The sequence below is a fragment of the Drosophila kikkawai genome, chromosome 2L (assembly GCF_030179895.1).
Source record: "Drosophila kikkawai strain 14028-0561.14 chromosome 2L, DkikHiC1v2, whole genome shotgun sequence".
Lineage (NCBI taxonomy): Eukaryota > Metazoa > Arthropoda > Insecta > Diptera > Drosophilidae > Drosophila > Drosophila kikkawai.
This window is the reverse complement of record NC_091728.1, coordinates 8,375,761-8,403,575: the sequence shown is the minus strand read 5'-3', so window position 1 is coordinate 8,403,575 and position 27,815 is coordinate 8,375,761. Positions and strand designations below refer to the sequence as shown.

The 27,815-nt window shown below is 36.7% G+C and overlaps 5 protein-coding genes across 6 annotated transcripts; 3 read left to right on the top strand and 2 right to left on the bottom strand.

The window, feature by feature from the left end:
- Positions 1-3,403: 3,403 nt before the first annotated feature.
- Positions 3,404-4,534, bottom strand: LOC108073468 (protein Hook homolog 3-like). Its single transcript, XM_017165114.3, has 2 exons — positions 4,429-4,534; positions 3,404-4,369 (listed from the first exon to the last, which is right to left on the bottom strand). The coding sequence occupies exons 1-2, from the start codon at positions 4,492-4,494 to the stop codon at positions 3,449-3,451; spliced, it is 987 nt and encodes a 328-aa protein (XP_017020603.1). The 5' UTR covers positions 4,495-4,534; the 3' UTR covers positions 3,404-3,448.
- A 3,462-nt stretch (positions 4,535-7,996) lies between these two features.
- LOC108073474 (accessory gland protein Acp29AB-like) lies at positions 7,997-8,958 on the top strand. Its single transcript, XM_017165127.2, has 2 exons — positions 7,997-8,127; positions 8,187-8,958. Exons 1-2 carry the CDS (start codon positions 8,062-8,064, stop codon positions 8,889-8,891), a joined length of 771 nt encoding a protein of 256 aa, XP_017020616.1. The 5' UTR covers positions 7,997-8,061; the 3' UTR covers positions 8,892-8,958.
- An 896-nt stretch (positions 8,959-9,854) lies between these two features.
- Positions 9,855-10,983, bottom strand: LOC108073502 (accessory gland protein Acp29AB-like). Its single transcript, XM_017165173.3, has 2 exons — positions 10,877-10,983; positions 9,855-10,817 (listed from the first exon to the last, which is right to left on the bottom strand). Exons 1-2 carry the CDS (start codon positions 10,940-10,942, stop codon positions 9,984-9,986), a joined length of 900 nt encoding a protein of 299 aa, XP_017020662.1. The 5' UTR covers positions 10,943-10,983; the 3' UTR covers positions 9,855-9,983.
- An 11,354-nt stretch (positions 10,984-22,337) lies between these two features.
- Positions 22,338-23,704, top strand: LOC108073490 (uncharacterized). Of its 2 annotated transcripts, XM_017165160.3 has the most exons (3): positions 22,338-22,660; positions 22,738-23,309; positions 23,385-23,704. In XM_017165160.3, the coding sequence occupies exon 2, from the start codon at positions 22,893-22,895 to the stop codon at positions 23,283-23,285; it is 393 nt and encodes a 130-aa protein (XP_017020649.1). In that variant the 5' UTR covers positions 22,338-22,660; positions 22,738-22,892; the 3' UTR covers positions 23,286-23,309; positions 23,385-23,704. The 2 variants fall into 2 exon arrangements, with proteins under 2 accessions (XP_017020649.1, XP_017020641.1); XM_017165152.3 differs by having other exon boundaries at positions 22,338-23,309.
- Positions 23,705-23,973: 269 nt separating this feature from the next.
- LOC108073482 (accessory gland protein Acp29AB-like) lies at positions 23,974-25,124 on the top strand. The gene is made up of 2 exons (XM_017165140.3): positions 23,974-24,118; positions 24,186-25,124. Exons 1-2 carry the CDS (start codon positions 24,056-24,058, stop codon positions 24,966-24,968), a joined length of 846 nt encoding a protein of 281 aa, XP_017020629.1. The 5' UTR covers positions 23,974-24,055; the 3' UTR covers positions 24,969-25,124.
- The last annotated feature ends 2,691 nt before the right edge of the window (positions 25,125-27,815 follow it).

Sequence of the window (27,815 nt, the reverse complement as noted above, 5' to 3'; positions counted from 1 at the left end):
GCCAAAGTCCGACAAAACAAACATCTCTTCATACAGACCCATTTCCCTCAACTGCTGTCTAGCAAAAACACTAGACAAAATAATAGCAAAAAGACTATGGTGGTTCGTGACCCACAATAAACTACTTAATGAAAACCAATTCGGCTTTAAAAAAGGCAAATCGACTTCGGATAGTCTACTATACGTAGACCATCTTATAACGAAGTCAAAAATGCACACCTCCCTCGTCACTCTTGACTTTTCAAGAGCTTTTGATCGAGTAGGTGTGCACACCATAATCGATCAACTCCAGGAATGGAAAACAGGCCCAAAAATAATAAACTACGTCAAAAACTTCATGCTCAAAAGGAAAATAATTGTCAGAGTAGGCCCGCACATCTCCAATTCACTTCCATTATCCAATGGTATCCCACAAGGATCACCTATATCAGTTATCCTATTTCTCATTGCATACAACAAGCTCTCAAACATAATATCTATACACAAAGAAATTAAATTTAACGCATACGCTGATGATTTCTTCCTCATCATAAATTTCAACAAAAACAAAAGCCTTAATTTCAATATGGACAACGTATTACATAATATAAACAGTTGGTGCTCATACTCAGGAGCATCCCTATCCTTAGCTAAATGCAAACACCTCCATATTTGTCGAAAACACAATTGTACTAGCACCATAAGCTGTAGCAATACACAAATACAACAAGTATCTGCACTCAAAATCTTAGGGATAACCATAAACACTAAATACAAATGGGACACACACATAAAATCACTACTTCCATCTCTACACCAAAAGCTAAATATAATTAAATGCCTCTCCAACCAAAAATTCAACTGCAATACACAAACACTACTTCACGTTGCGAAAGCAACAATAATAGCAAAAATTGAGTACGGCTTGTTCCTATACGGACACGCTCCCAAAAGTGTATTAAACAAAATAAAAACACCGTTTAACACTGCAATTCGGCTAGCCCTTGGCGCCTTCCGAACCACGCCCATTAATAACTTGCTATACGAAGCCAACATCCTGCCATTAGAGCAAAAACGAGACCTCCAAACAGCAAAACTCACGAAAAACCTAATATTTTCAAAAGATACCCCAATACACAAACTCGTCAAACAAAGAAAATCAAAAAAAAACCCATCAACCATAGACCGCACAATAAATCTTTGCCAAGCACTTAATCTACCCTACGAACCAGTAAAACTACACAAATGCAAGCCACCTTGGGATCTCCCAAATCTCATAGATACAACATTCAGAACACACAAGAAACAAACTACACCACCAGATACTTACAGAAAACTATACCAACATACCAAAGACAACCATAAAACACACAAATTCATATTTACAGACGGATCAAAAATAAACTCCACTATATCATATGCAGTCACAACAGATACCAATATTGTTAAATATGGTATCCTACCCCCATACTCATCAGTTCTTTCCGCTGAAATAATAGCCATCCTAGTAGCGATCGACCAAGTCAAAAGCACAAGGGGGAAGTTCATGATCTGCTCTGACTCTCTCTCAGCAATTGACGCCATAAAAAACACTAACAACAACAACTTTTACTCAAACAAAATCAGATCACTTATAACAAAACTAGCCCCGAAAATCAAAATATTGTGGATCCCTGGTCATGTAGGCATAGCAGGCAACGAGCTAGCCGACCACACCGCAAAATCAACAAGCAACATGCCCCTTATTTACACCCCAAACATTAACTTAACAGACATTAACAGACACTTAAAACTAGAATTTCTCACAAGAAATAAACTTAGCTTAGAGCACTGTAATCAATGGTACAAAACCATAAACAAAAACAATTCAAACATCGACAACTACTACAGATCCTTCCATCCCAAATCAAGCAGACTAGATCAAACTAAAATAATACGCCTTAGACTAGGCCACACAAAACTTACACACGAGCACTACTTCAACCAAAACCAACCTCAACCCTGCCCTTTTTGCCAAGGCGACAATACCATATCCCACCTTTTAAACTCCTGCCCATCACTCCTCCCCACCAAACTATCCATTTTCAAAAACACAGACCCAACAAATCTCCTCAGCGAACTCAACCCAGATAATCTAGAAAAAATCTTAATTTTCTTAAGATCTTCCAATCTTTACCACAAAATATAAAAACATACCCAAAATGTATATAAATAAAAATTACCAACTAAGTAGCCAAACTACAATGTCAAATATGTAATTAAAACAATATATATAATATCATGAATCTTAAAAGCCGAAGGCCCTGTTGCCAGCGCTTTACCAACTAAGTTAGTTTAGTTTTGTAAACTTCTCTATCTTTAATAATAAATAAATAAATAAATGCTACAATATTTGCTATATCTCATAAATTTTCTTTATTCTGTAATCCACTTCCACAACCTAGTAATGAAAGGTTCTTCAGGATTTTTTTCACAAATATAAAAGTTTTTGTCCATACAATTAGCGTTATTCATGTCGTGCGCGTAGCCAGCAAGCATTTCCACACAATCTTCTTCTCTAGCGAGTGAATTGGCTCCTCCGAATTTCCACTGCAAATAAGGAGCTGGGAGGCCAGAAGTCTGGGAAAGATACGTCCCTTCACTGACATGATCAGTGATGTCAATCCAGTAACTGCGACTATGTTCTTTATATATATCATCATTGTATTGAAGAAATAGGAATTCGGTTTCGTTTTGGGGACTCGCCAAATGGGCGTCGAGTTGTTTACAGTAATTCACAGCCTCCGGCCAGGTTTTCTTTTTTTCCTCATCCGTTTCAATATAGTAAGACTTCGAGCCGATTATCTTGAACGTCTTTTCTTCCCTTTCAGGAGGTGCGTCCTGTTGGAGCATCTTGATTACAAGGTTCTCGTATACTCGATCTTCCAATCTCTCTAGTCTTCTTTCAAAGTTTTTAAATACTGGATTGTCCTGTGATAAGAACGGAATTGCTTACAAATCTTTTGGTATCATTAATCAGTAAACTTACCTCTTTTTCTGCGAGAGTATTTTGGCAGAGTATCCACAAAACGAGGACGCCAAGGAAGTATTTCATTTTGTGCGAAAATCAGACCTTATCTTTCACTGTTGATAGAAACGACTGTAATTATTTGTTTCAAAAGAGAGCTTTTATAGGCTGAGGTTTGGTGAAATGAGCTGATAGTGCCTAGCCGTGGGGACCTTTTTGCTCTGCATAAACAAAAACAAAAACTAACAAATTAAATAAAAGTGAGATTAGTATAAATATGATTCATAAGATCACTTTAATTGTTTTTTGTTTGTCTCTTTGAATTGCTTGTCTAGCGCTTTTATAATCTTTTAAGAATAAATTGAATCAGTAATAGTTGACACTCTTAAAAAAATAAAATAAGCAACCCACTAGCGCTTTACAGATTAGAAATAAACATGTATTTATTTGTTTAATTAATATTTAATTCAATTCACAAACGTACAACACTTCATCCATACAATTCGTGTCATTCATTTTAGGATGAATACGGTTATCCAGCTCGACACAATCTTTGTCTAAAGGGCTTGAGCTGGGTTCTTTATAGCCCCAATTGAGGACAGGAGCTGCCAGGGCGGAAAGTAACGTCCCTTCAGTAAGCTGATCAGTAATGTCAATCCAGTAGCCTTGGCCCAACTCTAGGTTGTTCCTTAGAGCAAACCATTCGACAATGTTTTCAAGACTGGCTAAGTGGGCATTCAGTTGTTTGCAGTAACTCAAAGCGGCGCCCCAACTTTTCTTTTTTTCTTCATCCTTTTCAATAAAGTAATACTTTTGGCCGATTCTCTGGAACATTTTTTTCCTAGATTGTTCAATTTCCAAATCTGATTCACCAAATCCAGATCCAAATTCCGGTTCTGATTCACCAAAGCCAGATCCAGTTTCCGAAAACTTTTTGTTGATTGGTTTTTTAACTAACAGAAATTCTTGCTGCTCGAGGTCTTCGCTCTTTTTCTTCGCCTTCTCCACAAAAGTATTGACATTTTTAGATAAAGCCTTCCTTTGCCTTTCCTCTAGCTGTCTTTTAATAACAGAAAACTTCTTTGACAGATCCTCATGTTTCGAGGAGAGTTTCTTCAGGTGCTCTTCCAACTTCTTCTCCCAGCTCTTCTCCAGTTTTTCGAGTCTCTCAATAAAATTTATACCTTCGGCGGGCTTTTTCTCATGTGAAATTGTATAGAGATTTCGTTCCAGGGGGCTTCTTTCCAGCGTTTCTTCTCCGTTTTGAATTCCAAGATGCGTTTCTAGTTTGAGCATCCTGTGCTCCAGGTTTTCCCTTTCCGAGAATTGCCGAGCTTCCAATCGCACCAGTCTCCGTTCAAAGTCATCTAAGACTGGATTGTCCTGTGTTAAGTTATGGATTATTTATAAATCGATTGGAATTATTGATCAAGTAAACTTACCAGGCCTCTTGCCAGAGTATTTTGGCAGAGTGTCCCCAGAACCAAGACACCAATAAAGAAATTCATGTTGTGCGAAAATCAGACCTTAAGTTTGCTCTTGATAAAGACGACTGCTAATCTCTCATTTGCTAGAGCAGCTTTTATAGGAAGAATGGATGAGATGTGTTGGAACACACTGATAATCCGTGCGTGTGGGGACCTTTTGACCCTAAGTGGAATTAGAAAAACGCGCTGTTCCTATAAATTCCAAAAAAAATTTGGGAATTTTAACATCTTTGTTTTGTATGTCTTTTTGCAAATTTCACCAATTACTTGTTTGTTATGGTGGTTAAATAGGGATTGTGGTTTTCAATATAAGTATACATATTTTAGGTTGAAAGTTATTTTCTTTAAAAGTATTTAAATAAAGGATTCGAAAAAAAAAACCCTGAATAATATTATACTTAAAAATGAGCAACTTAATGACTTTTAACAATTTATTTTTAAAAATTTTCTGATAAGTAAATGAATATTTGTTGAACGAATGGTTTTCATATATTTTAAATTATTTTAAAAATTATAAATTTATTTTATTCATTAATAAATTCGCAAATGTTAATTTTGTGATTATGGTGAGCTTTTAGCTCCACGCAATCTTCTGGTCCACCAGCTCAGTTCAATCAATAGCTGAAAACCTCTCAGATTGAGAGTATGAAATGATTTAATCATAACCTATATTTGCTGTTCATAGTGACGACCGTATTTCTCTCTTTCCGGAAACAGTTTTCAAAGGCAGAGTGGCTGGGAATGAGCTGATAGTGCTTGGCTGGGGAGACCTTTTCACCTGCAAAGCGTCACAAACAAAAAATAATACTAATAAAATTAGTATGAATATGACTCACAAGATGTTGAATATAATTTTGTTTGTTTGTACTTTTGAATAGTTTGTCTAGCGCTTTTATAATCATTTAAATTTTAAATTGAGTCAGTAATAGTTGACACAATTCAAAAGATAAGAACCATTTTCCATACAAAGGTTAAAGAAACATTAAAAAAAAACCCACAAGCGCAATAAAAATTCGAAATAAAAATGTAGACCATTTATTTATAAAAAAAAGGCGTACTAGATTCAAGGACGGGATATGACAAATACCAAGAAATACGTTTAGAATGAGTACATATGTAGTGGAGAGTCCATATTTTATAATCAAATATCGAGGAATTTGATTTTGTTTCCTGATAGAAACTTGTATATCGCTACATCAAATAATTGCCTTAAGTTCATCAGCAAAAACGAAATGTAAAAAAAAAAAATGGCTTCCATAATAATAAAAATAACAAAGTCAATTTATTTATTTGAAATTTAAAAAATTTTGAATCTATTTTCTAATATTTTTACACTTTTAATAATTGCTCTTGGTTGAACCTTAATGAAAACGTAGGGCTTAGTATTTATCAAAGTTTGAAGTTTAAGTATATTATATTTGAAGTTTAAGTATTATATCATTGGATTCGCAAATGTAATATTTTCGATCACTGCAAGCCTCGAAATCCATTCCGAAATCGTAATAATCCGTCGTGAACTCCACACAATTTTTTTCTCCAGTAGCTAACTTTGGTTCGTTATCGTCATAGTTGATGGAGAATTCGGGAATGGTCTGGATGTCAGCCCAATAGCTGTGGTCTGGATTCAGGGCTTCCTTCAAATCGCTCCATTCCTCTTTGTTTTGGATACTTACCAGGTGTCCGTTCATTTCCTTACATTTTTGCGCAGCGTCAGACCAGGTTTGTGTTTCCTTATTTTCAATGAAGTAGTGCTTTTTACCAATTTTCTGGTATTTATTCTCATCAGAGTTGTCACTTTCAGATTGGTCACTTTCAGGGTTCTTAAGAGTTGTGCTTAGCCCTTCCATAATCCGATCAAGAGCAGATTTTTGTGCTCTTCTACATGTTTCTCAATAGCTAAGAACCTTTCAGCTAGATTCTCATATTTCGAGGAGAATTCCGTCAACTGCTTCTCTAGCTCCTTCTCCCAGTTCTTCTCTAATTTCTCCAGTCTTTGAAGAAAAGTAATACCCTCGGCGGGCTTTTCCGTTTTTAAAGTTTCATTGAAATTTCTTTTCAACGGGTTCCCTTCCAATGTTTCTCCTTCATGATGAGTTTCCAAATGTATTTCCAATTGGAGCATCCTGTGCTCAATGTCTTGGCTTTCGGATAATTGTCGAGTTTCCAATCTTACAAGCCTCCGTTCAAAGTCACTTAAGACTGAATTTTCCTGTGATAAGAACTGGATTATTTATAAACCGATTGGAATTATTAATGAACTAAACTCACAAGTCCTCTGGCGAGGATATTTTGGCAGAAGATCCCGAAAATGAAGAGGACTAGAAAGTATTTCATTTTGTGCGAAAATACAACCTTTTATTTGCGGTTGATAGTGACGACTGTAGTTCTCTACTTTTGATAGAAGCTTTTATAGGCAGAGCGGCTGAGGTTTGGTGAACCTTTTGACTCTGTAAAGTGTCAATAAAACTATTATGAATATGACTGACAAGAAGCTCAATATAATTGTTTTTGGTTGTTTGCGTTTCAAATCCGAAAAAAATATATTCAACATTTATTTATAACAGAAGGCATTAAGCTCAGAATCTGACAAAAACCAAGAAATATATTATATATAATCAACTCTTGCTTATTTTTGATTAGTTTTTAATCAAATATTAAAGAATTTGTTTATGTTTCCTAACATAAATTTCGCCCGTCTATTTATATATTTAAAACTTATAAAAATGTTTATTTAAGAATTGTATTTAAATGCTTTTTCATTTTTATACACTTGCAGAATATTATAATTTTAGTCAGAAGTTTGCTATCTGAACAATCAAGAGAATATAATAAATGGCTTTTGTTCAGCATATAATATATAAATTAAGAAACATAGTTATTTTTTATCAAAACCAAATTTGTATATGCTATGTTATGTAAATATATATCTTTATATATCTCCTGTTACTTTTTCTTTTAATTTTATCGAAATGAATCGAATACCAATGATTAAATTGCAAACTGCAAGGGAATACAAACTTTGGTGTGCTGAACTTAGCTTCCTTTCTTGTTTTCTATTAATTCCGGATCATTCCCACGGCAGGTATAAGATATAGTCGTTCGATTCGGCCCTTTCCGACTTATCTACTAGTAAGAATAGTAACCTATAGCTTCAAAACTGAGAGACTAGTTTGCGTAGAAACGGACAGATGGACATGTCTAGATCGACTTATAGGGTCGGAACATAAACAAATTAATTAATATTTGATTAAATTCCTATCAAAAATAAGCACGAGTCTATTATATACTGAAATTAAACGTATTTCTTGGCTTTTGTCAGATTCTGAACTTAATGCCTTCTGTTATAAATAAATGTTGAATATATTTTTTCGGATTTGAAACGCAAACAACCAAAAACAATTATATTGAGCTTCTTGTCAGTCATATTCATAATAGTTTTATTGACACTTTACAGAGTCAAAAGGTCCCCAAAGCTAGGCAGTCATTTCACCAAACCTCAGCCGCTCTGCCTATAAAAGTCTCTTCCAGAAGGAAAGAACTACAGTCGTCACAATCAACCGCAAATAAAAGGTTGTATATTCGCACAAAATGAAATATTTTCTGGTCCTCTTCATTTTCGGGATCTTCTGCCAAAATATCCTTGCCAGAGGGCTTGTGAGTATACTTCATTAATAATTCCAATCGGTTTATAAAAAGTCCAGTTCTTATCACAGGACGATGCAGTCTTAAGTGACTTTGAGCGAAGGCTAGTGAGATTGGAAACTCGACAATTATACGAAAGCCAAGACATTGAGCACAGGATGCTCCAATTGGAAATACATTTGGAAACTCATCAAAAAGGAGAAACATTGGAAGAGAACCCGTTGAAAAGAAAATTCAATGAAACTTTAAAAGTGGAAAAACCCGCCGAGGGTATCACTCTTCTTCAAAGACTGGAGAAATTAGAGAAGAACTGGGAGAAGGAGCTAGAGAAGCAGTTGGCGGAATTCTCCTCGAAATATGAGAATCTAGCTGAAAGGTTCTCAGCTATTGAGAAACATGTAGAGGAGCACATTTCCGGCTCTAAAAATGACAACTCGAAAGAGAATCAATTTCAGAAGATTGGTACAAACCACTACTTTATTGAAAGATATGAAAACAAAACCTGGTATGAAGCTGTGCAAAAATGTAACGAAATGAACGCACATCTGTTAATGCTCCGAGGCGAGGAATGGAGCGATTTGAAGGAAGCCCTGAATCCAGACCATACCTATTGGACTGATGTTCGGGCGATGCCCAAAATCTCCAACAACTTTGACGATAACAAACCAAATTCAGCTTACGGAGCAGAAAGTTGCCTGATGTTCACAAAGTATGAAACGGAACTTGTGGCTTGCAATGATCGAAAATATTACATTTGCGAATCCAATGACTATTAGTTTAGCAACATTTTTAAATATAAATAAATTCTTTGTGAATTTTCTAAAAAAATATACTAAAAATTCCAATTTTGATAAATTCTAAGCCCTACTTTTTTATAAAGGTTCAACCAAGAGCAATTATTAAAAGTGTATAAATATTATACAATAAATTCAACATTTTTATAAATTTCAAATAAATAGTTTGGGCTATTTCTATTATTATAAAACCCTTTTTTTAATTCCAGCTGATAACACTAAAGGCAATCTTTTGATTCTTATTCAAATTGTAGCCATTTTTTGTATACCCTTGCAGGGTATTATAATTTCAGTCAGAAGTTTGCAACGCAGTGAAGGGCCGACCCTATAAAGTATGTATATTCTTGATCAGTCCCTCAGTTTATAAGCTATCTGAATAAAACTTTGTCTTCTAAATACTCTCACTGCTATATATGTCGGAATGGGTCGGATCGGACGACTATATGATATAGCTGCCATACAAATGATCGACAAATTTCTAGAGAAAAATTATAACTTGGCTGTTTTTTAAATTAAACTTTAAACTTTAAACTTTTAAATTCAAACTTTAAACATAATAAGTATAGGTAAAATGTAATGGAACTCTGTGTTGTGTGTGTTTTCAGCATTTAAATTTAAAATATAAATATCAAAACCAAATTATTATATACTATGTTTAAATATTCAACTTTTAAATATTTCCTTTTATTTTTTTCTATTCATTTAACTAGAATGGCTGGATTCTTAACGATCCAATTGCAAACTGCAGGGAATACAAACTTCTGCATCTTGAAGTTAGCTTCCTTTCTTGTTTTTGATTTATTTTTAATCAAATATAGAGGAATTTGTTTTTGTTTTTTTCATAGATTAGAACTAGACTAGAGAGAATTTCCTTGAGAATTATCGGCAACAATAAAAAGTAAAAACAAAATAGTGGTTTATAGTAAAAGCAATAAAAAAGTCATATACATTTATACGAAATGTTTATTCAAGAATTTATTTTCTCAAAATATGTATAAGCAAATATGTATTTCTAGAAAATGTTTACATAATTTGTATAATAATATAATAATAATTATTTATGTACGAGTGGCTTTAATCTTCGTCATTGGGTTGACAAATGTAATGTTTCAGTTCACCGCAATTCACGTCGTTCATTTTGTAATCACGGTTAGCCCTCAACTCCACGCAGTCTTCCGCACCAGGAAGGGAATTCGGTTCGTCATCATCCCACATAAGGAAAGGAGCTATTTTGCCGGAGGTCCTGGATATGAATTTGTCCTCTTCCATAATGTCGTTGACGTCAGTCCAATAGCTGTTCTCCGAATTCAGGGCTTCTTTCAAAGCGCTCCATTCCTCTTCGTCTTGGAGACTTAGCAAGTGTGCGTTCATATTTCGACATTTCGTCACAGCGTCAGACCAGGTTTGTTTTTCATCATTTATAACATAGTAGTACTTTTTACCATTTTTCAGGTATGTATTCACTCCAGAGTTTTCACTTTCAGGTTGGTCACTTTCAGATTGGTCACTTTCAGGGTCATTAGGAGGTGTGCTTATCCTTTCCACAATCGGATAAAGAGCAGCAATTTTCTGCTCCTCTACATGTTTCTCAATAGCTGAGAACCTTTCAGCTAGATTCTCATATTTCGAGGAGAATTCCGCGAGGTGCTTCTCTAGCTCCTTCTCCCAGTTCTTCTCTAATTTCTCCAGTCTTTGAAGGAATGAAATACCCTCGACTGGCTTCTCTACATTGGAAATTGCATAGAAATTTTTTTCCAATGGGCTTCTTTCCAGTGTTTCTTCTCCTTGCTGTGTTCCCAGATGTGTTTCTAATTTAAGCATCCTGTGCTCAAGGTTTTCGCTTTCGGAGAATTGCCGAGTTTCCAATCTCACAAGTCTCCGTTCAAAGTCACCTAAGACTGCATTGTCCTGTAATAACAACTGGATTATTTATAAATCGATTGGAATTATTAATGAAGTAAACTCACAAGTCCTCTGGCGAGGATATTTTGGCAGAGGATCCCGAAAAGGAAGAGGACTAGAAAATATTTCATTTTGCGAGATACTCAAGACTTTCAGGCTGTGTTTAAAGACTATTGCAAATCTCAGATTCCTAGACCTTTTATAGGCAGAGTGTTCAAGCTTAGGAGATATTGCTGGTAACGAAAAGCTGAGAGGGGACTTTTCGACTATATAAAATATACAAACGCGCAATTGATGATAAGATTCGAACGATTTCTAATATACTTTGTTCTTACTATTGCTTAATTCCTCAAAATTTCACTGAAATTTGTTGATAACAAATTGTTTTGCATTTCAATTTGAATAAACACACATTATTCTTGGTATTTTAACAACTGCTGACTGCTGTATTTTAATGGAAATATATTTATTTATTTGTCTACTTCGGAGAGCACACTCTGGATCTCCCTTAAAACTTCCGAGTCTAAAAGATTAGCTTGGGATTGAAGTGTTAGCATTTTAATTTGTAATTTCCTAATGGCGAAATGAGTTTCGCACCTTTTTAAAATGCACTGCTCTGCGTATTGTTGGGTTTTAATTTAAATTACCTGTTAGACTAATGCAACGTCTCAGCTGCAACAATAATAACGAGACTCTCAACTCATTATGCATTGTTTATTGCCACTCAAAGTGGCTCTCTCTCCAGAATTTTCTGAGCAACGCTCTTAATGCACACACAACAATGGGAAAACTCCACTTCCCTCCTAATCGGTCCCAGGCCCCTTGGCAACAGTTGCACCTGTAACTCCGGCACTCAAAATGGCGCTCAAAATTAAAATGTATTAAAAAGAATATAAGAGGTTTTTAATTATCAGAGTTATTATTAATTTGTATATAATACTTTTGGTATTATTAATATTTTATTTGTATAAATCTTTAGATTTTTTCGACTGTAAGCTTGAATATTTCCTAAGAAACCAATCTAAACTCAGTACAATCCGACAGTTTGTTTAAATATTTAACAAACTCTTCGATTTCCCCTGAATATAGGGATCCTTTTCATACAATTTCCCCCACTGCGCCAGCACACTCTCAGGTGCTCTGTATGGCAAGTCAAGTCTGGCACTTCATTATGCACATTAAGATACAAATTCTTTGGAGCGAGCGAGGCGGTATCTAACTTAATTTAACCAACTAGGGACCCGCGGGGTATCCGTTCACTGCGTGTGTATGTGTGTGTGTGTGTGTGCTGCTAATGGCCTTAATAAAAAATGCAACATTTTGATTTAATTTAATTGAAATTCACGCCACTCGAGCAACTCCATTAGGCAGAAACGTGTCCAACGTCAAGGATGCAGATGATGGCAGCGCCAAGGAAATCAAATTACCCAGCGGCAACAGTGCCTCAAATGTGGGCGGAGAATGTTGTGAGGTGGGTGAGGGGGCGTGGCAGTGTGTAGCAGTTGTAGCAGCTCAAATAAATATTGTCAAAACACTTGTCAAATGGCTAAACAAAGGAGCTTGGGACACGGTCAGGGCAGTGGGCACATCCCCTTTGGCCAAGTTTGCCATACAGAAGGCGTGCCAATTGATAATACACTGAAGAAAATTTTAGTATATTAGGATTCCAAATATCTAGTATTTTAAGATTCCAAGATTTCCATATTCTGGGATAAAATGTTTATAAAATTATACATTTAAAAGTATAAATCAAGAATTTTCATTTTTTATACATGCATAAAAATATTTACATTTATTTTATAATATGATATGGTTAAAAAATGTTTCAAAACTTATGAAATGAAAAGTTTTTTTACTATGTAAATTTTTAGTATGTTAAAAAACCCTCATTTTAAGTGTAAAATTTCAAATTGATTGATTTCTTTTATTTTTTTGCAGTGCAGCAGGCTCTCAAAGTGAACTGAAACCGAAAACTGAAACTGGAACTGTAAGCAAATCAATTTGATTCGATTTAAATTTAAAAGCATCTGTACACGAGCATTCGTCACCTCCCCCATCTCGAGACACACTCGCCCAGCCCGGGCCACTCCACTTGCGCTCCTCACTGCCCGCTGGGCGATCTTGAGCGTGATTTTCTTGTCGGGTCACGTGCCGCAGACGCGTGCCGCTGACATAAGTTTTCAGTTCTAGATTCGCAGCTCTTCAGGCCTCAAGAACGACGGGGACTTAGAGCCGGCCGGGTGGCATGTCCGCAGGGGGAACAGGGGTCGAAGTCAGCTTCTCCGGCCCGGCGACATGTCTGAATTTAGTTAGGTTATCAGTTTAATTTTATTAGTCAATCAGCTTTAATTTTTTTTTTTGCTTCTCTGTTTTCTCTCGGCTGATAAGAGCTGGGGGAAGGGTGAGAAATGGAATTTAAATTAATTACTTTTCACTGGAAATTGACAGATAGACACGGGTTTTTTTTTTGGAAATTCATTATAAATATTCATAGGAAATATTAGTAGATTACTAAATATATTTAAAAACATTTTATAAATACTTCTAGGAAAATATATTCTACCTGAGAATTGATATATATAAAGAAACTGGAATTCTACAGATTAGGTAGATTTATTCTATATTCCTTTGTTGGCCATGTACACTTCTTAACTACTTGAACTCCCAGGCATAACTTTGCCGATTTGTCCAATTTGTGATGACAGTCATACCGTGGCCAAGAACATCCTGTTCACCTGTACATCCTTGTGCAGTCTCTCACCTGTCCTGCCTCTTGAAGTTCGCCCCCAAAGTTCGCATCAAATCAGCCATAGAGGTGTCAGTGTACAAAGGACGCGCCCTGACACGCGTCTGACGTTTATTGGTGCCCTCCAGCTGCAGTGAAAACTTTTCCGCAGCAAAAACCTTTCAAGGAAAAGCCACATGTGGAAATTGTAGACGACAAGCAGACACAACACACGCACACACAAGCCACATACAAATACACAAAGTCTAAGAAGGCCGAACCAGAGAAAAGCACAGATTATGGAAATACTCTTTAAATTAATGAAAGAATTACTAACGAAAGTAATTTTTATGTAAAGAATCAATTAATTAGTTAATTAATGAAGTTCTTTTGTGAAAAGTAGGAATAATTTATTGAAATAATGATTTTATAATGTATTAAATGTTGAAGATAGTTCTAGATAAACTTTTTTAAAACTATAAACGTCGAGCAGTTCAAGTCCTTGGGCTATGGATTGGGTACAAATTTTTTAATAATATATTCCATACAAATAGTTTGTATTTATTTCTTGTAAACTGTTAAATATACCCCTTTAAAAGGGCATTGAGAGCCCAGCAATTGAAACTTTCCCTAGGAGAAGGAAGGAGAGTGGGGTCGCGATTTGTATTTTTGTGTAAATATTTTCATGTCAATATTGCAGAAGTAAACATGGGTTAAGGGCAGCAAGTTGGGGGAGATCTTTTTAAGTGCTGCCCTTTAGGCAGCTGGCAAGTGGGTTTAAAATTTCCCATGTCCATTCTCCGGCTTTCCCTTCCATTGGCGTCAACTTGTCCCAACATTTTGGCTCTTTTCGGGTCTTGTCTCTCCAAATATTTGAAGTGTTTCGAATTTCTACAAAAAATTAGAGAGAGAGAGAGAAAAAAAGGAAAGAGAAAATTAAAACAAAATTTTGTTTTATTTTCTTTAAAGTGTTTTTTTAGTAGGCATCGCATCCCTCCTCCAATCAAAAACTACCCCCTCTGGCTTCGGCAAACGAATCTCCTTTTGGGCCACCAAGTGTTGCCAACTCACTCAATGATTTCTGGTTTGCTGCAATTTTCATTTTCTACTTTTGCCCCGTGGAGGGTTTCTGTTTCAAGCTAGGGCGCTGGTTGCTGGGCGGTGGGTGGCAAGGACTCAGGGGCGTGGCACTCTCGAGTGCGTGCTTGAAAATACAAAAATTTCACCGCATTTCGCGTTATTAACACGTAGGTGCCAAGAACCCTCGCGGGTTCGGGTTAGAAGCTGTTCGCGACTGTGGTGCGCTTTAACCCATGAGTAGAGCAGGGTATGGGTGGTGAAGTGCACTAAAAAAAAAAAGGAATAAAATATTTATAAAATATTTAAAATATACTGGATATGTAAGAATTATAACTAAAACTTGGGCATCTATTAATTTCTCAGCCAAGTCTTGTAACTTTAAAAAATCTTTAAAATTATAATATCCAAAGTCTTAAAAATATCTTTCAGTGTGGTCGGACCGCTGACACTGTGTAATAAGGAGTTTTCATGGCCTCTTGAACGCTCACGCTTACCAACCGAGAACATTTTAATTGAGAGTGTTGCGAGGAAGGACGATGACGACGACGACGCTGCTGCTGTTGCTGCTGATGTCGATGATGATGGTGGCGACGCGGTACTTGGCCAGCTGCCGCTCCTTCTTAGCTGCGTTCCGCTTCTCTGGAGCGCCTCAAGTGCGGTCCGCCGTCCTCGCCACTCGCCGACATTCTTCCACCATCTTCTCCAGCGCGGCATTCTGCTCAGGTGTTGATGGATAAAAATTCTAAGGGTACCGAACGAGTGGCGGACCCTTGGACGAAAACCAAGCGGGCTTTCAGAGTTAGCCAGGAATAACATCTTGGAAGTTAACCACAATTTACGGAAGTTAACCAAAGTTGAATGGAGTAAACATTTAAACATTTAAATGGAATTTGAAATGCCTAAAAAGGATTAAGAATATTTATGTGAGATTTTTTTTAGAGGAGTTATTAAGAAAAGGGGAGTTAAAATCTTTAATAAACTAAAAAAAAACGTAAGAATTTACAAATACATTTTTAAATAGTTTTCTTTAAAGAAAAAAGTTTGCATAGCAAATAACTTCAAATGATCTTTTGATTACTCAGTTTAGTAACTAAAATATCTGTAAATAGATTATTTAATAAATTTTTTTACAATTTAATTATACTTACCGTTGCATCCACTAGAAATTATGTACAAATATATACCTAAATGGTGTGATAATGCAATAACTGTAACAACAACAACACCTAGAGAATATTTTTTTTTAGTAATTTCCATTTTGGGACCAGAGGGGAAGAACTCATTAATTTGCTCCCAAGGGGAAGTGTGGACGGTAGCAGGGGAAGGCGGCAATTGCCAAAAATATTAACAGGCAAAACAGAAGCTGCGACAACAACAAGCAGCCACCCCAAACCCACACAGCCCTTCCTGCCATATCCCACCCACACTCTACCACCCTCCCCCCCTTAAGTTGGTTCCCAGCGGAGCAAAAGAAGTCGAAATGAAATCAGCAGAAAATTCAATGAGCAGCGATTCGTGGTATGGGTTAAGGCTGTGTTTTGCTTTGGTTCAAAAGCACTGAAAAAAAAATACATAAACCTAAACGAAACAAATTGTATGATGAGAACTTTAGACCGAAAATGTATTTCCAGGATTCGTTCACTTCTAAACTTATTAATTTCATTATTTGCTAAGGATACATTTTTAAAATCATTTTTCCGAGTGTAATACAGTGTTGAAGTTTCCCAGTGATATCAGGCAGACGTCCTGACGGCGGTGGTTGATGACTGCAATTGATGGCTGGCAACCAACCGCCGATGCCTCCTCCTCCTTTCTCTTAGCCCAACTCTCTCTCTGCCCGCCGCCCACATCGTTTGCTTAGCGAAGGGGTTGAGATTTTTGGCTTGTGCGCCTGTGTGTATGTGTGCATATCAGCTGCTTAAGCCTGAATCTAAAGGGGGAGAAAGTCCTAGACTTATACAGGGGAGTGTGGAGGTGACGTGCAAATGCCAGAAAAATATTATGTGACATGATAAATATTGCACACTGGGGGATTTTTCGAAGCTATAAACGAAGCACTGCCACCGCACTCGTCCTTGTTGTTGTCCTTGTTGTCAACATCATTGCCGAAATAATATGACAGATTCATTCATGATGCCTGATGATGATGAGGATGGCGATAGGTTGTTGCTGTGGTTCCCACTCTGCGTCCAGGGTGCCAGAATCGTGGGTGTTTTCTTGTGGTTAATGCAAATTGGTAAGGGAATGATGCGACATCACTGTTGCCATGACCACTTTTATAGAAAAATGGGATTGGAAAGCTAGTTTTAGAGGTTTTTTCATTAGATATTTTTTTTATTAAATGTCACAAGTGTTTAACATCATAATACTTATATAAAAAAGTACTTTTAAAAAGTTATGATCTTTGTAAATTTTAATTCTGTAAATACATATAAATATGCGAATTAAAATTGTGCTACTTCCCTCAATGCACAAAAACAAAAGACAAGTTCAAGGCAAGTTTCATGCTTAATTTCCTTAATTTATTAATACAAATTTGGTAAGAAAATGTAAGTTAAATTAAGTAGATTCTAAGTTGCATTAGGAATATTTTTCTAAAATTTTAGACCGATTTAAAATATCAACAATATATTTATAAATAAAACTACAAATTATATGATAAATTTCCTCAACAAGAAAAGTAAAGTTCATTTTACTTGTCAAAATTTATAGTAGATTTCTCCACTTACATTTCCTTGGCGAAAAAACTGTGAAAACGAAATAATTAAGGAAGCCTAGGATTATAAAAAAGGTAAACCTCTTTCCCCACTGGGACCCCATAGAGGCCACCGTTTGCATTGCCACTCCAATAACCTTTAGCCCTGTCTGCCTCCTGACTGGGAAGTTCCGAAAAAAAACCCCGGCCAAAAAAAAAAACAAACAAACAAAATTGGCGGAAGCTGGCAAGGAGTGAGGGAATTCCTTTTGTTCTTATTGGAGCACGCGCTGCCAAATGCCAATACAAATGGCGCAAAAAAGGACGCGCGGCCCGAGCGAAACAGGGAGAAAAAGTAACTCAGGGTTGCTTGCAACCACTTTGAAGTGTTGCTGTTTGCTCCACTCCCTGTTGCCGGGGATTTCGTCCTTAAACATGCGCACTAAACGCTAATAGTTCGCCCCCTCAGAAAGAAAAAAAACACAGCCCAGGACCAAGAGAGCTGCTCCATTTTGTTCCGAGTCCGACAGTCAGGCTTTAAGGATATTCAAGCTAAAAAGTTTGCCAGGCAACTGGCTCGTAAAATATTCGAAAATTGCATCCATTAATTCCCATATTCGGCGCTTCAGTTGGGGGTTTGTTGTTTACTTCCGGTGGCCGCAAGATTGATTCACAGCGTGACCAAAGGTCCTGCAACAAAATTATTCACGCATCTCGGCCCCTGGACATGCAAGCGGCCCAAAAAAATCATATAAAAGGGAAGAAAAAAGAAGGTGGACACGTGCGCTCCCTGATTTTTTACGACTGACTTGGGGGGGTGTGGGGAAAGCTGTTTATGAGGGTGTTGTACAAGATTTAATATCCTTGACCCGTGGAGCATTGGACGAGCTTCATCAGCCAGAAGTCCTGCAAAGGAAAAATGGAAAAATTCATTAGCCACCCACGATTATATTATTTTAGGACTCTTTGAAGGCAATTCAAATTCGCTTTTGTGAATGTTTTATTATTTAGTAGAGTATTTCCCCCCTTGAAATATTGCTTAAGAAGTTTCCTTTAGATTTTCTCAAGAGCACATTATATAATTTAATTTGATTTAATAATTCTTACAATTATTTTAGACTTTAACTATGTATTTTGTTGCTATTTCTAGCCCACATTCCCTCAAAGTAAAACAAACACACCAAATAATCTGAAAAAATGCACAAACCATAAAAAGGGAACCAGAAAAACTGGGCGTTTCCGGAACCCGCAATAACTGTCAAATATCAATGTGCCCACAACCGAAAAAAAATAGCTGAAAATGTCATAAAATAAATAAATTTATGTAGGACAATAAAAATAAAATCCAATAAAAATTGCCTCCCCTATCGACCCCAAAAAAAACATAAGGAATTCGACTTGAACTTGTGAACAATAAGGATGTGAGAATCACATGGAAATTATATTTAATGTAATGGATTTACATGCCATATAAGAGGTAAAATACCCGCATATTCAAATGGAGGTCAAGTTCAGTGATAGTTATAATTATAAGAGTCGGCATAGATTTCTTTATAGATTTTAGGTTTTCTATATCTGGAATGCCCGCATTTGCCCAATGTTGGTTGTATAATTATTTTATTGTTCAATTTGCAGTTGGATTTAAGGAGGCCAGTGACAGATTACCTCAGTGACCCTAGGTTCTTCATACCAAACCCATTTGCTTGCCTGCCCCATACCGATTAATGGGCTCTACGTATCGATGAGGGTTGGTAAATTTAATTATCATTAATCTTTGATAATTTGCCATGAGAAAATGCACAGTTGGAAGTAAATCTTGACCCTCAGTCTGGGGATAAATGGGATGCGACACTTACAATTGATAATCGTCATTAATATAATTACCTATAATCACGCATTAAAGTCGAAAGTTTTTACATTCATTCATTCAAGAGCTCATTTAATTAGTGTAAGAAATTCCTATTCAAATCAGATTCAAGTCTCAAACTATATCAAATTTGTCTATATATCAATTGAAATGCTGGCATATGACCGACAAAAAGCAGTTCAATTAATTTCATGGAGCAGCGGATCAGATTTGCTGATAACCCGGCTCCCATTGGACAAAGTAATCAGCTTGAAGTGAGATTATTGTTTGTTGTAGGTTAGTGGTGTTTTTGCGATTAAAACGAATCAATCTGAATGAATTTACATACTGGCCCCGGTACGTCATCTGATCGCACATCAAAGGGAAAAACTTGACATTTTGCACTTGGTCAAGCAGAGAGGGAAGCTGGTTTTGAGCCGGGGAAATTGTGGCAGGCGGACAAGGCGGCCGACATCTGAAGGGGTTTGCACAACTTATGGCGACATCGATAGCACAAATACCAAGAAAAAAAAAAGGGAAAAAACGAACCCCTGAAACACTTGACAAGCTGTTGGCATACATAGAATGTGCTGAAAGCCCAAAGACACTCGAATGTATGCTACAGTTGCCGCCAAATGTCTTTACATACAAACACACTCACGCGAACTCCCACTCCCCCAGCCTTGTTCCCTGACCAGATCCAAAATCCATGCCAGCCCCATCTCCAAAAGTTGCCTGTCATTTATCTTCACCGTTCTTTTTTTTTTGTATTTTTTTTGTGGCCGGGGTCTAACGAGAAATGTCGACCGAGCAGCCCAAAGTTGGTTCGCCTTGCTTTTTTATCTTTTACAATTAGAAATGTTGTCCCTGGGCACTCCATATATTTACAGGGCAAAAAAAAGAGGATCTACAAATGTAGGTTTTACTTTATTGAAATTTTATTTATTTTTTAAAAGAATTTTTTATTCACAAAAAAAACGTTTTTATAATTTTTTTTTTACAGGACATTTTGAAAATCTATTTCAGGCATTCCGATTTTTCACTGTTAATATGTGCCATATGATTTGATTTTTTTTAGTGTACCTATAGATATATATATGAATATTTTTTTTCTGTGAATCTTCCTGATTTGTTCGTCCCTTGGTCAGATAAATGTAATTTTTGGCCCTCCCTCCACGTTGTTAGCCAGTGATTAAGGAAGGAAATTGTTTTGGACAACGCACAAAACAAATAACGCGCCGCTTGGGGTTGTCCTGCTTTTGGAGCCGCATTTTTTCGCTGGGTTCTTATCGCCAAAGTAGCATCATTTAACTGCTGTCTGTGGTCGGTTTTCTTTTTCCATTTTCTAGGTTTTTTTATTGTAATTTATTTGCGTGTTTTTTTCGCGTGGGTTACAACTCCCGGTCATTGTAATTTGTCAGGATGAATGTTTAGCAAAGTTTGTGGGATTGTGAGGTAAAAATAAACCAAATCGATCATTTTTAATAATGTTTATTCAAAAGGATCTTATATTTAAGTTCTTATTCGCATAATCCTTTAGGAACTTAATATATTAAAAAGCCTAAGAAATTATAGTAAACTTCATAACAAATTCATCAATAAAGTGTGTAAGTAATATAGTTTTCAACTATTGATAAATATAACATGAATATTTAAATTCTTAAAAGAAGACATAATCAATGAATACATAAATGAAAGTAAAATTTTAAATTATTAAAAGTAATTTACCCCTTTTTCTCTCATTGCAATAAAAAATTCAAATAAATCATTTAATAATTGTAAGCAATACAATCCCCAAATTGATGTGTAAACCCCTCTAATTGGGCATATGGATTTGTGGTCGCCTGGTCACACGAGTTCAAACAGGTTGCCCCCGGTAACTGCAATCAGATCTGTTCAGATATATATACATATATAGTCTTAACCCTCGCGATGGGGTAACCGCATACTTTTATTTCGGTGGATGAAGCTGTGAGGGTGTGTGTGCCCAACCCAAAACCCATATAATTACATAATCAGGAACGTTAAAAAAGCGGTTATTGTCAGCCAGCCCTGGCAAGCGGGTGAAGTGACATTTTGTGGTTAAGCCACCATTTCGTCCTTTTCGGTGGAAACGAGTGAGGTGGCCCGGCAACGAACGCATAATTTATAATTGTCAGGGGAATGACCGCAGAGCCAACTAGGGGGGGACTGAGGGGTGAAGCTGTGCTGATTTATGGAATTTAATAAATTTTCACAGATTTTAATCGCTTGTAATTAAACGACGAGAAGCACGGCAAGCAACTACAATGGCGAAGAGAGACGACTACGATGTTGTACAAATTTTCAATTAAAATTAAGAACGAAATAAGCGACAGGTGAAGTCCGGTTTGACTCTCCCTTATTTGATTGGTTTTTTTTTGTCCACCATTCAATACGAGTGTAGTATGTGTGTGTGTGTGCGTTTTCCAATTCAATTTCCCAGCCAAACATTTCCTTTTATTTTTATTTCATTATGCTGCTCATATATGTCTGCACAGACGAGGTTAAAAAAGTAAGTTTGTATGAACGTTTTATTTAAAAAATAATACAAATTAAATTACCAACTATTTGCTTATTTTAGTAGAATATTTTATTACAAATATATTTTTAAAGGAATCACTTTAAGCCTTATAAGTGTTTTACTAAAATTTTAAAGCTTATTTTTATACTAAAGCCTTTAAAAAAGTATATTATTCTTGCTTAATATTATTTTAAAAATGTTTTTAAAGCCTCACTACTATTATTTTGACCTCAGCTGTCTGTATGTATTTTCGCTGGACTCTGGAAGTTGCTCTGCTATATTTGTTATTGTATAGCATTATAAAGCCTCTCATATTCTTAACATTGGTTATCGCAGATTGATTTTACTCCGCACTCCTCTCGCCTGGGATCTTATTTTTTTGTATTTCCTTGGAGACAAACTGGCCCGACCATGGGACTCGAGTTTTTATCCAACTTCAAAGGACTTTTGGCCGCTGCTGAGCCTCAAGTGTCCTTGCAGCTTATGCGACATTTTTTTTTGTCATTTATTTAGCGTTTCTCTGGCTTCATCGGCTGGGTGCAGAGCCTCAATAGGAAGTTGTCAAGATATGTGGCAGAGTTGGCACTTTTCCGGCTGCCATATACATTTAGATTTGTCGCAGGAGGCTAACCATTTTCATAGTTTCTACAATCACAGAAGAGCCTCAGTTGTCATTCAAAATTAAACGAGTAGAGTGTTTAGCTGCCTTTCTAAATTTCATATATTTCGTATTTCAGAAACTTTTTAAAAATCTATGGTTTATCTGAAGAAAAGTACCTTGTTAGCCATTGCCAGAGAGTTGAGAAGCAAGAGTCTGCCAGCAACAGTGATAAGATTAAGACGCGAGTGCCATGGAGGTCATACCTAATACTTTGATCAAGGGGAAGTTTGTGCTACTGACCCTGTTGATTTGGCTACTCTTCCTGCTGATAGCCATCCCCCAGTGGATGATCATGTGCTTGTATGCGAAGAACCCATTGATATATACGCTGATCCTAATCCTTGTCGGGTTCGTCCTGCTCGCCTGCATCCATATAGTCGAAGTACTGAAGTACAAGCGTCCCTGGAACTTTGTATGTCTCCTCATCTGCTACGAGATATTAACGATTGGCGTAGCCCTTTACCTGACCAAATGGAATCTTATCCACACGCTTATACTGATAGGCGTGGGCGTGTTATTCTCGGCATTTGCAATGCTCGTATGCGTCCTGCTGATCTTTTACCAAGCATATCCGAATCCCGTCAAGTTGGCCATCGTGGGCTTCATGGGCTTCATTTTGGTGTACTGCATCAGATCCGTGCATATTTTCAACAAATGGTTCTATTTGGCGGACCTGGAAGTAACCGTATTTCTGGTCAGTACCGTCATCGTGACGATCTGCCACATCCTGATCACCAACGACAACTTTGAACTGCTGCGTCAGGACGACGCCATGCACGTAGCATTCGTGCTGTACTTGTGCTATATGCTTTTCATAGTGGGCTGTCGCATTGCCGCTCACTGCATTCAATCCAACATGGAGTATTTCAAGTCCAAAAGAACAACGGCCCTAGCAGCAAATTTTTATTATGATAATGTAAAATAAATATTTCCAATATTTCCTGATAAGGTAAGTTTAAAGTGGTTTATATGGTGAGTGTAATTGATTTGTTTATCCTGATTTGTGTGTTTTTTTTTTACTTAGATATTACTCATATCCCAAATGCCTTGCGAAGCCCCGACGTGCTGGCATTCAAATATATCTCCAATGCAAGGGAGATTTATATGGGACTGGTATGATTCAACTACAGACCGGAGACTATCTCTGAGCAGCCTCATTCACGTCCCTGGCTCATGGCTCAAACGTGACTCCTGAAGTCTTTGTACTCTCTGATACGACATATTTTACATTTTAAGTGGTCTTAATTGGTTGATAAATATTACAAATTTTAGTCACTTTTATTTGGTAACAAGCATAGCAAATGTTAAATATAATAAGTATGCAAATTATATTGCAAGACCCTACCGTTAAATTTGTTTTTATTTTAAATAAAGTCACCAAAGAAGGTGATTAATTACGTACTTCTAGACATTCTAGACGCTGCTCATTTGCGAATTCCAAGTAATATTTCGTGTTTTTGATAACAATTTGCACAAGCGCCTGAGGTTAAAAGGCCTCCCATTCCCGCAAATAAACAAAAAATGCCTGGGCTTTTCTATTGAAACAAACAAGAGATAGCTTTCGAGGAATACAATCTCTATTTTCTGACGACAAACATTTAGATTAAGTATATACTAATTCAAGCTGGCAACCTATATAAACATCGTCTAATAACATCAGACACACAGTCTTTATTTCCTAGAGCAACAGACAAAATGCGTTACTTTCTAGTAGTCCTGTTTTCCGCTCTCTGCCATACTATCCTGGCCAGAGGACTGGTAAGTTTACTCAATTAAATAACTATATTCTTTTAAAAGTAAAACGTTTTTCCCTCCCAAAAAATAGCAAGATAATCCCGTGTTCTATGATCTGGAGCGGAGGCTGGTCAGATTGGAAGATCGCCAGTTCTCCGAGAGCCAAAATCTGGAGCACAGAATGCTAGAAATGGAAGTGCAGTTGGGAACTCAACAAGAAGATGACAAATACACACCGTTAAAGCTGGAACCGAACTTCTACGAAGTGGATGGAGCAAAGGTAATACGATTGCCTCCATCCGAGAATATGAAGCTCATTGAGAGGCTCGAAAAACTTGAAAAGAACTGGGAGAAGGATTTGGAAGAGAAGATTTCCAAATTCACGTCAAAATATGACAATCTGGCTGAAAGGTTCTCTGTAGTTGAAGACCAAGTTAAAGGTAATTTGAATGCTGAATTAGAGGAAAAAATAAGGATCCCTGGTAGCAACTACAAATGGATCGGTTCAAAGCATTATTATATTGAGCACGAAAATCAGCTTACTTGGTTCGCTGCCTTGAGTAAATGTGGAATGTTGAACGGCAAACTGGCAAGTCTCCAAAACGAAGAGGAATGGAGTGCAATAACGGATCACTTGGAGGCCGACAAGAGCTACTGGATTGACATCAATGATATTTTAGAAGAGGGAGAGTATGTGTCCGGACTGTCTAGCCAGATAGCACCTTTCCTGAAGTGGGAAGCTCGCGAGCCGAATAACCTTATCTTAGAAAACTCTAGTGAAGATTGCGTGGAGCTGCGCAGAGACTATAATCATTACATGAATGACATAGTTTGCTCGGAAAGAAACTACTATATTTGCGAACTGAATATTTAAAAATTCACAATTTTTATAAATATTTTAAACTAATTATTTTTGTTCATGGTGGCTACAAATCATAATATTTAATAGTATAACACTAATATATCCTCATCATCTCTTTGGCTTTACTATTAAATTTTAACTAAATAAAGTTCTGAAGATTATTCGTAATTTTTATAATGATTTATTTACTTTAATAAGTCTTTTAAAAAGACCTTAGCAAACATCTTGATGTGCCTGAAAACTGACTTTTTAAGCAGTTTTTCTTTATTGTTGAAATAATAACTGAATTCTCAAATATATATTCTAGTAAACCCCTTAAAGTTCATGTTATTTTAAAAAAAACATTAAATCTTCATTGAACATGAAACATGAAACAGATTTGCCAGAAATAAATGCGACTGATGGTCGATCCCTGGGTCGCTTTGGTCAGCCATAAATTAAACTAGAAAAGTATTTGCCAATTCGAACAGCACACCAAATGGGGGGGGGGGAGGGGAGTAAAGTGGGAGTGGGTGTGGGTTCCCAACACGAAGGAAGGGCGGCCGGCAATTGAAATTGTCGTCATTTCTGTTGTTATTGCTCGGTTTTTCTGGCTGGCAGCGGATGCAATTCCTACAAAATGATAATTTATGATAATGATGCTTCCGCTATGGGGGCGCACAAATCTCGGACAGCTCGGACACAGGACATTGGATCGTGTGCCGTGCTGCATAAAAATCAGTTCAGCCACAGAGCAGAGATATGGCGAAAAATTTGCCAGTTTCATTCATTTCACGGGTCCCGGGCCTCGCATATTTATTGATAATTTCCGTGCATTTTGCAGCAGTCAAGCGCGAGAGCGGAAGTTGTGCCATTTGCTGCATGCCGGCCCAAAAAGGACAATAGTTGTCCGTCGCCGCCATTGCCTCCTAGTGGGCGTGGTGCCAGTGGGCCAAGGGTGCGGCGGTGGTTTTGGTGTCCCCCAAATCAAAGTGCCTATCGATTGCGTTGATTTGCCTTGCTCATTGTCTCAGTCAGAGGCGCCGCCGCCGCTTGGTGGCAAGCCCAAACAGAAGCCCAGCCCCCCCGGCAATTGTTTTGACTGCCCCTGGAGTATTTATGGGTTACGCTCGAACAATAATAGCAACAACAATGACAGTGGGCTAGTCCATTGTCTGTGATTATCAATAAACATTAGCCAAACAATGGGATGCTCAGTGTCAGTGGCTCTCCATTCGGTGGGTATTCTAATGACCTTGAAAATTAGTTCCTGCATAAATCTGCCCCACTGCCCCCACCTCACCCAGCAACACACACTCTCTCAGGCCACTCCTTGCCATAATTTGTTGTTAATTATTATTATTTATCGCTCATTGCATATTAATTGCTGGTCGCATGACAAAAATTCCATTTTAATTTACAATTACCAGCATATGGCGTGGACATATGGTAGGAATCAGCGGATGCCTGAGGCAGTGCATCCGCTTTTGGTCAGTGGCAGGAAGATCCATTAAGGTCACCAACGGAGGGAATAAAGAAATAATATATTTATTGCACTTTATGGGGATTATTTGTATTTTTTGTGACAGAATAAGCTAATAACTCCTAAAAATACATATTTCAATTGTATTTAATTATTAATTGGTTTAATTTGCTCTTAAGCTAAACAATAAATGGTAAAAATATTAGTTGACTAGTCAGTAATAATTGTGTTTATATATATTACATTTTAATATATTTTTAATGTGTATTTTCCATTTCACAAAGTTGACTTAATAATAATAAAAATTATATAAAAAGTCATTAAAAAAGTTTATTATAGGTTTATATTAATTTCTTTAAGTGAATTTGAGTAGAAATTTTAAGTGGTGTTTATATATTTTCCTGTCGATTCTGTTGCTATGACATAAAATTGTGAGATTCTCAAAGGCCATGCGTTATTACAGTGGGGGTTATATGTATGACGCTGATCAAAAATATAAAATTTTCTATTATATTTTATACGGTCGGTCATGTCTCCTTTATTACGTTGTAAACTTCGGACTATAGTTTTTTGTTTTTTAATATATTTCCACCTATTCCGAGATAATCAGCTTCTGATTCATCCCTTATCGCTAGAGATTCGCTGTTTTGTCTGTGATTCATTATTTTCAAGCTTAGAATAATAATATAGAAATATTTATTGCTGATAATATTGTAGGTGCTATTTTTCCAGGCAGCTGTTAAGTAAGCTTTAATCTTTCTGATCCAAAAGTTTATTGACAATAAACAAATACTAATAAAAAACATTTTAGTTTTTTATTAATGTGTTATCAGCATACATTTTTCTACACAGTGTTTTAAAAACGAATAAAAGTTCTTTAAAATAGTTTTAATTAGGCAAAAATATATATGATTTTTTAAAGCTCAATATCAATTACCCAACTCAACACTGAAATGTTTCAAGTGTAATATGAATAAATTATTTTTTCACTCCAGTACAAAGGGTACAACTTTTGGCAATCAAAATGCGAATGGTAAATTTGTTCAACCGCATTGAGCCGAGCTACTCATTTGCAAGAATTTAAAGTGCACTTGCCAGTTGCATGTGAATATGGAAATAGTTTTCCTTATCTGCCCAGGGTCTGGCTCTGACTTTGCCTGACTTCGAAATACGGCGGCAAATGGAGCCAAAAGTTATAGGCGAACACAGAACAGAAGTCTTCCATTTCCTAGAAAAAAAAAAATAAAAATAAAAACGAGAAAAACTTTCGTTTGGGATAATGCGAGTCCCACAGTGAACGAAGTGTTTGGCACAAAGTTATGCGCCAGCCAAACAACAATAAAATAATATAATTTTTTTGTTTGCCAACTCTCAATTGGGGTAGGAAAGTAGGGAAA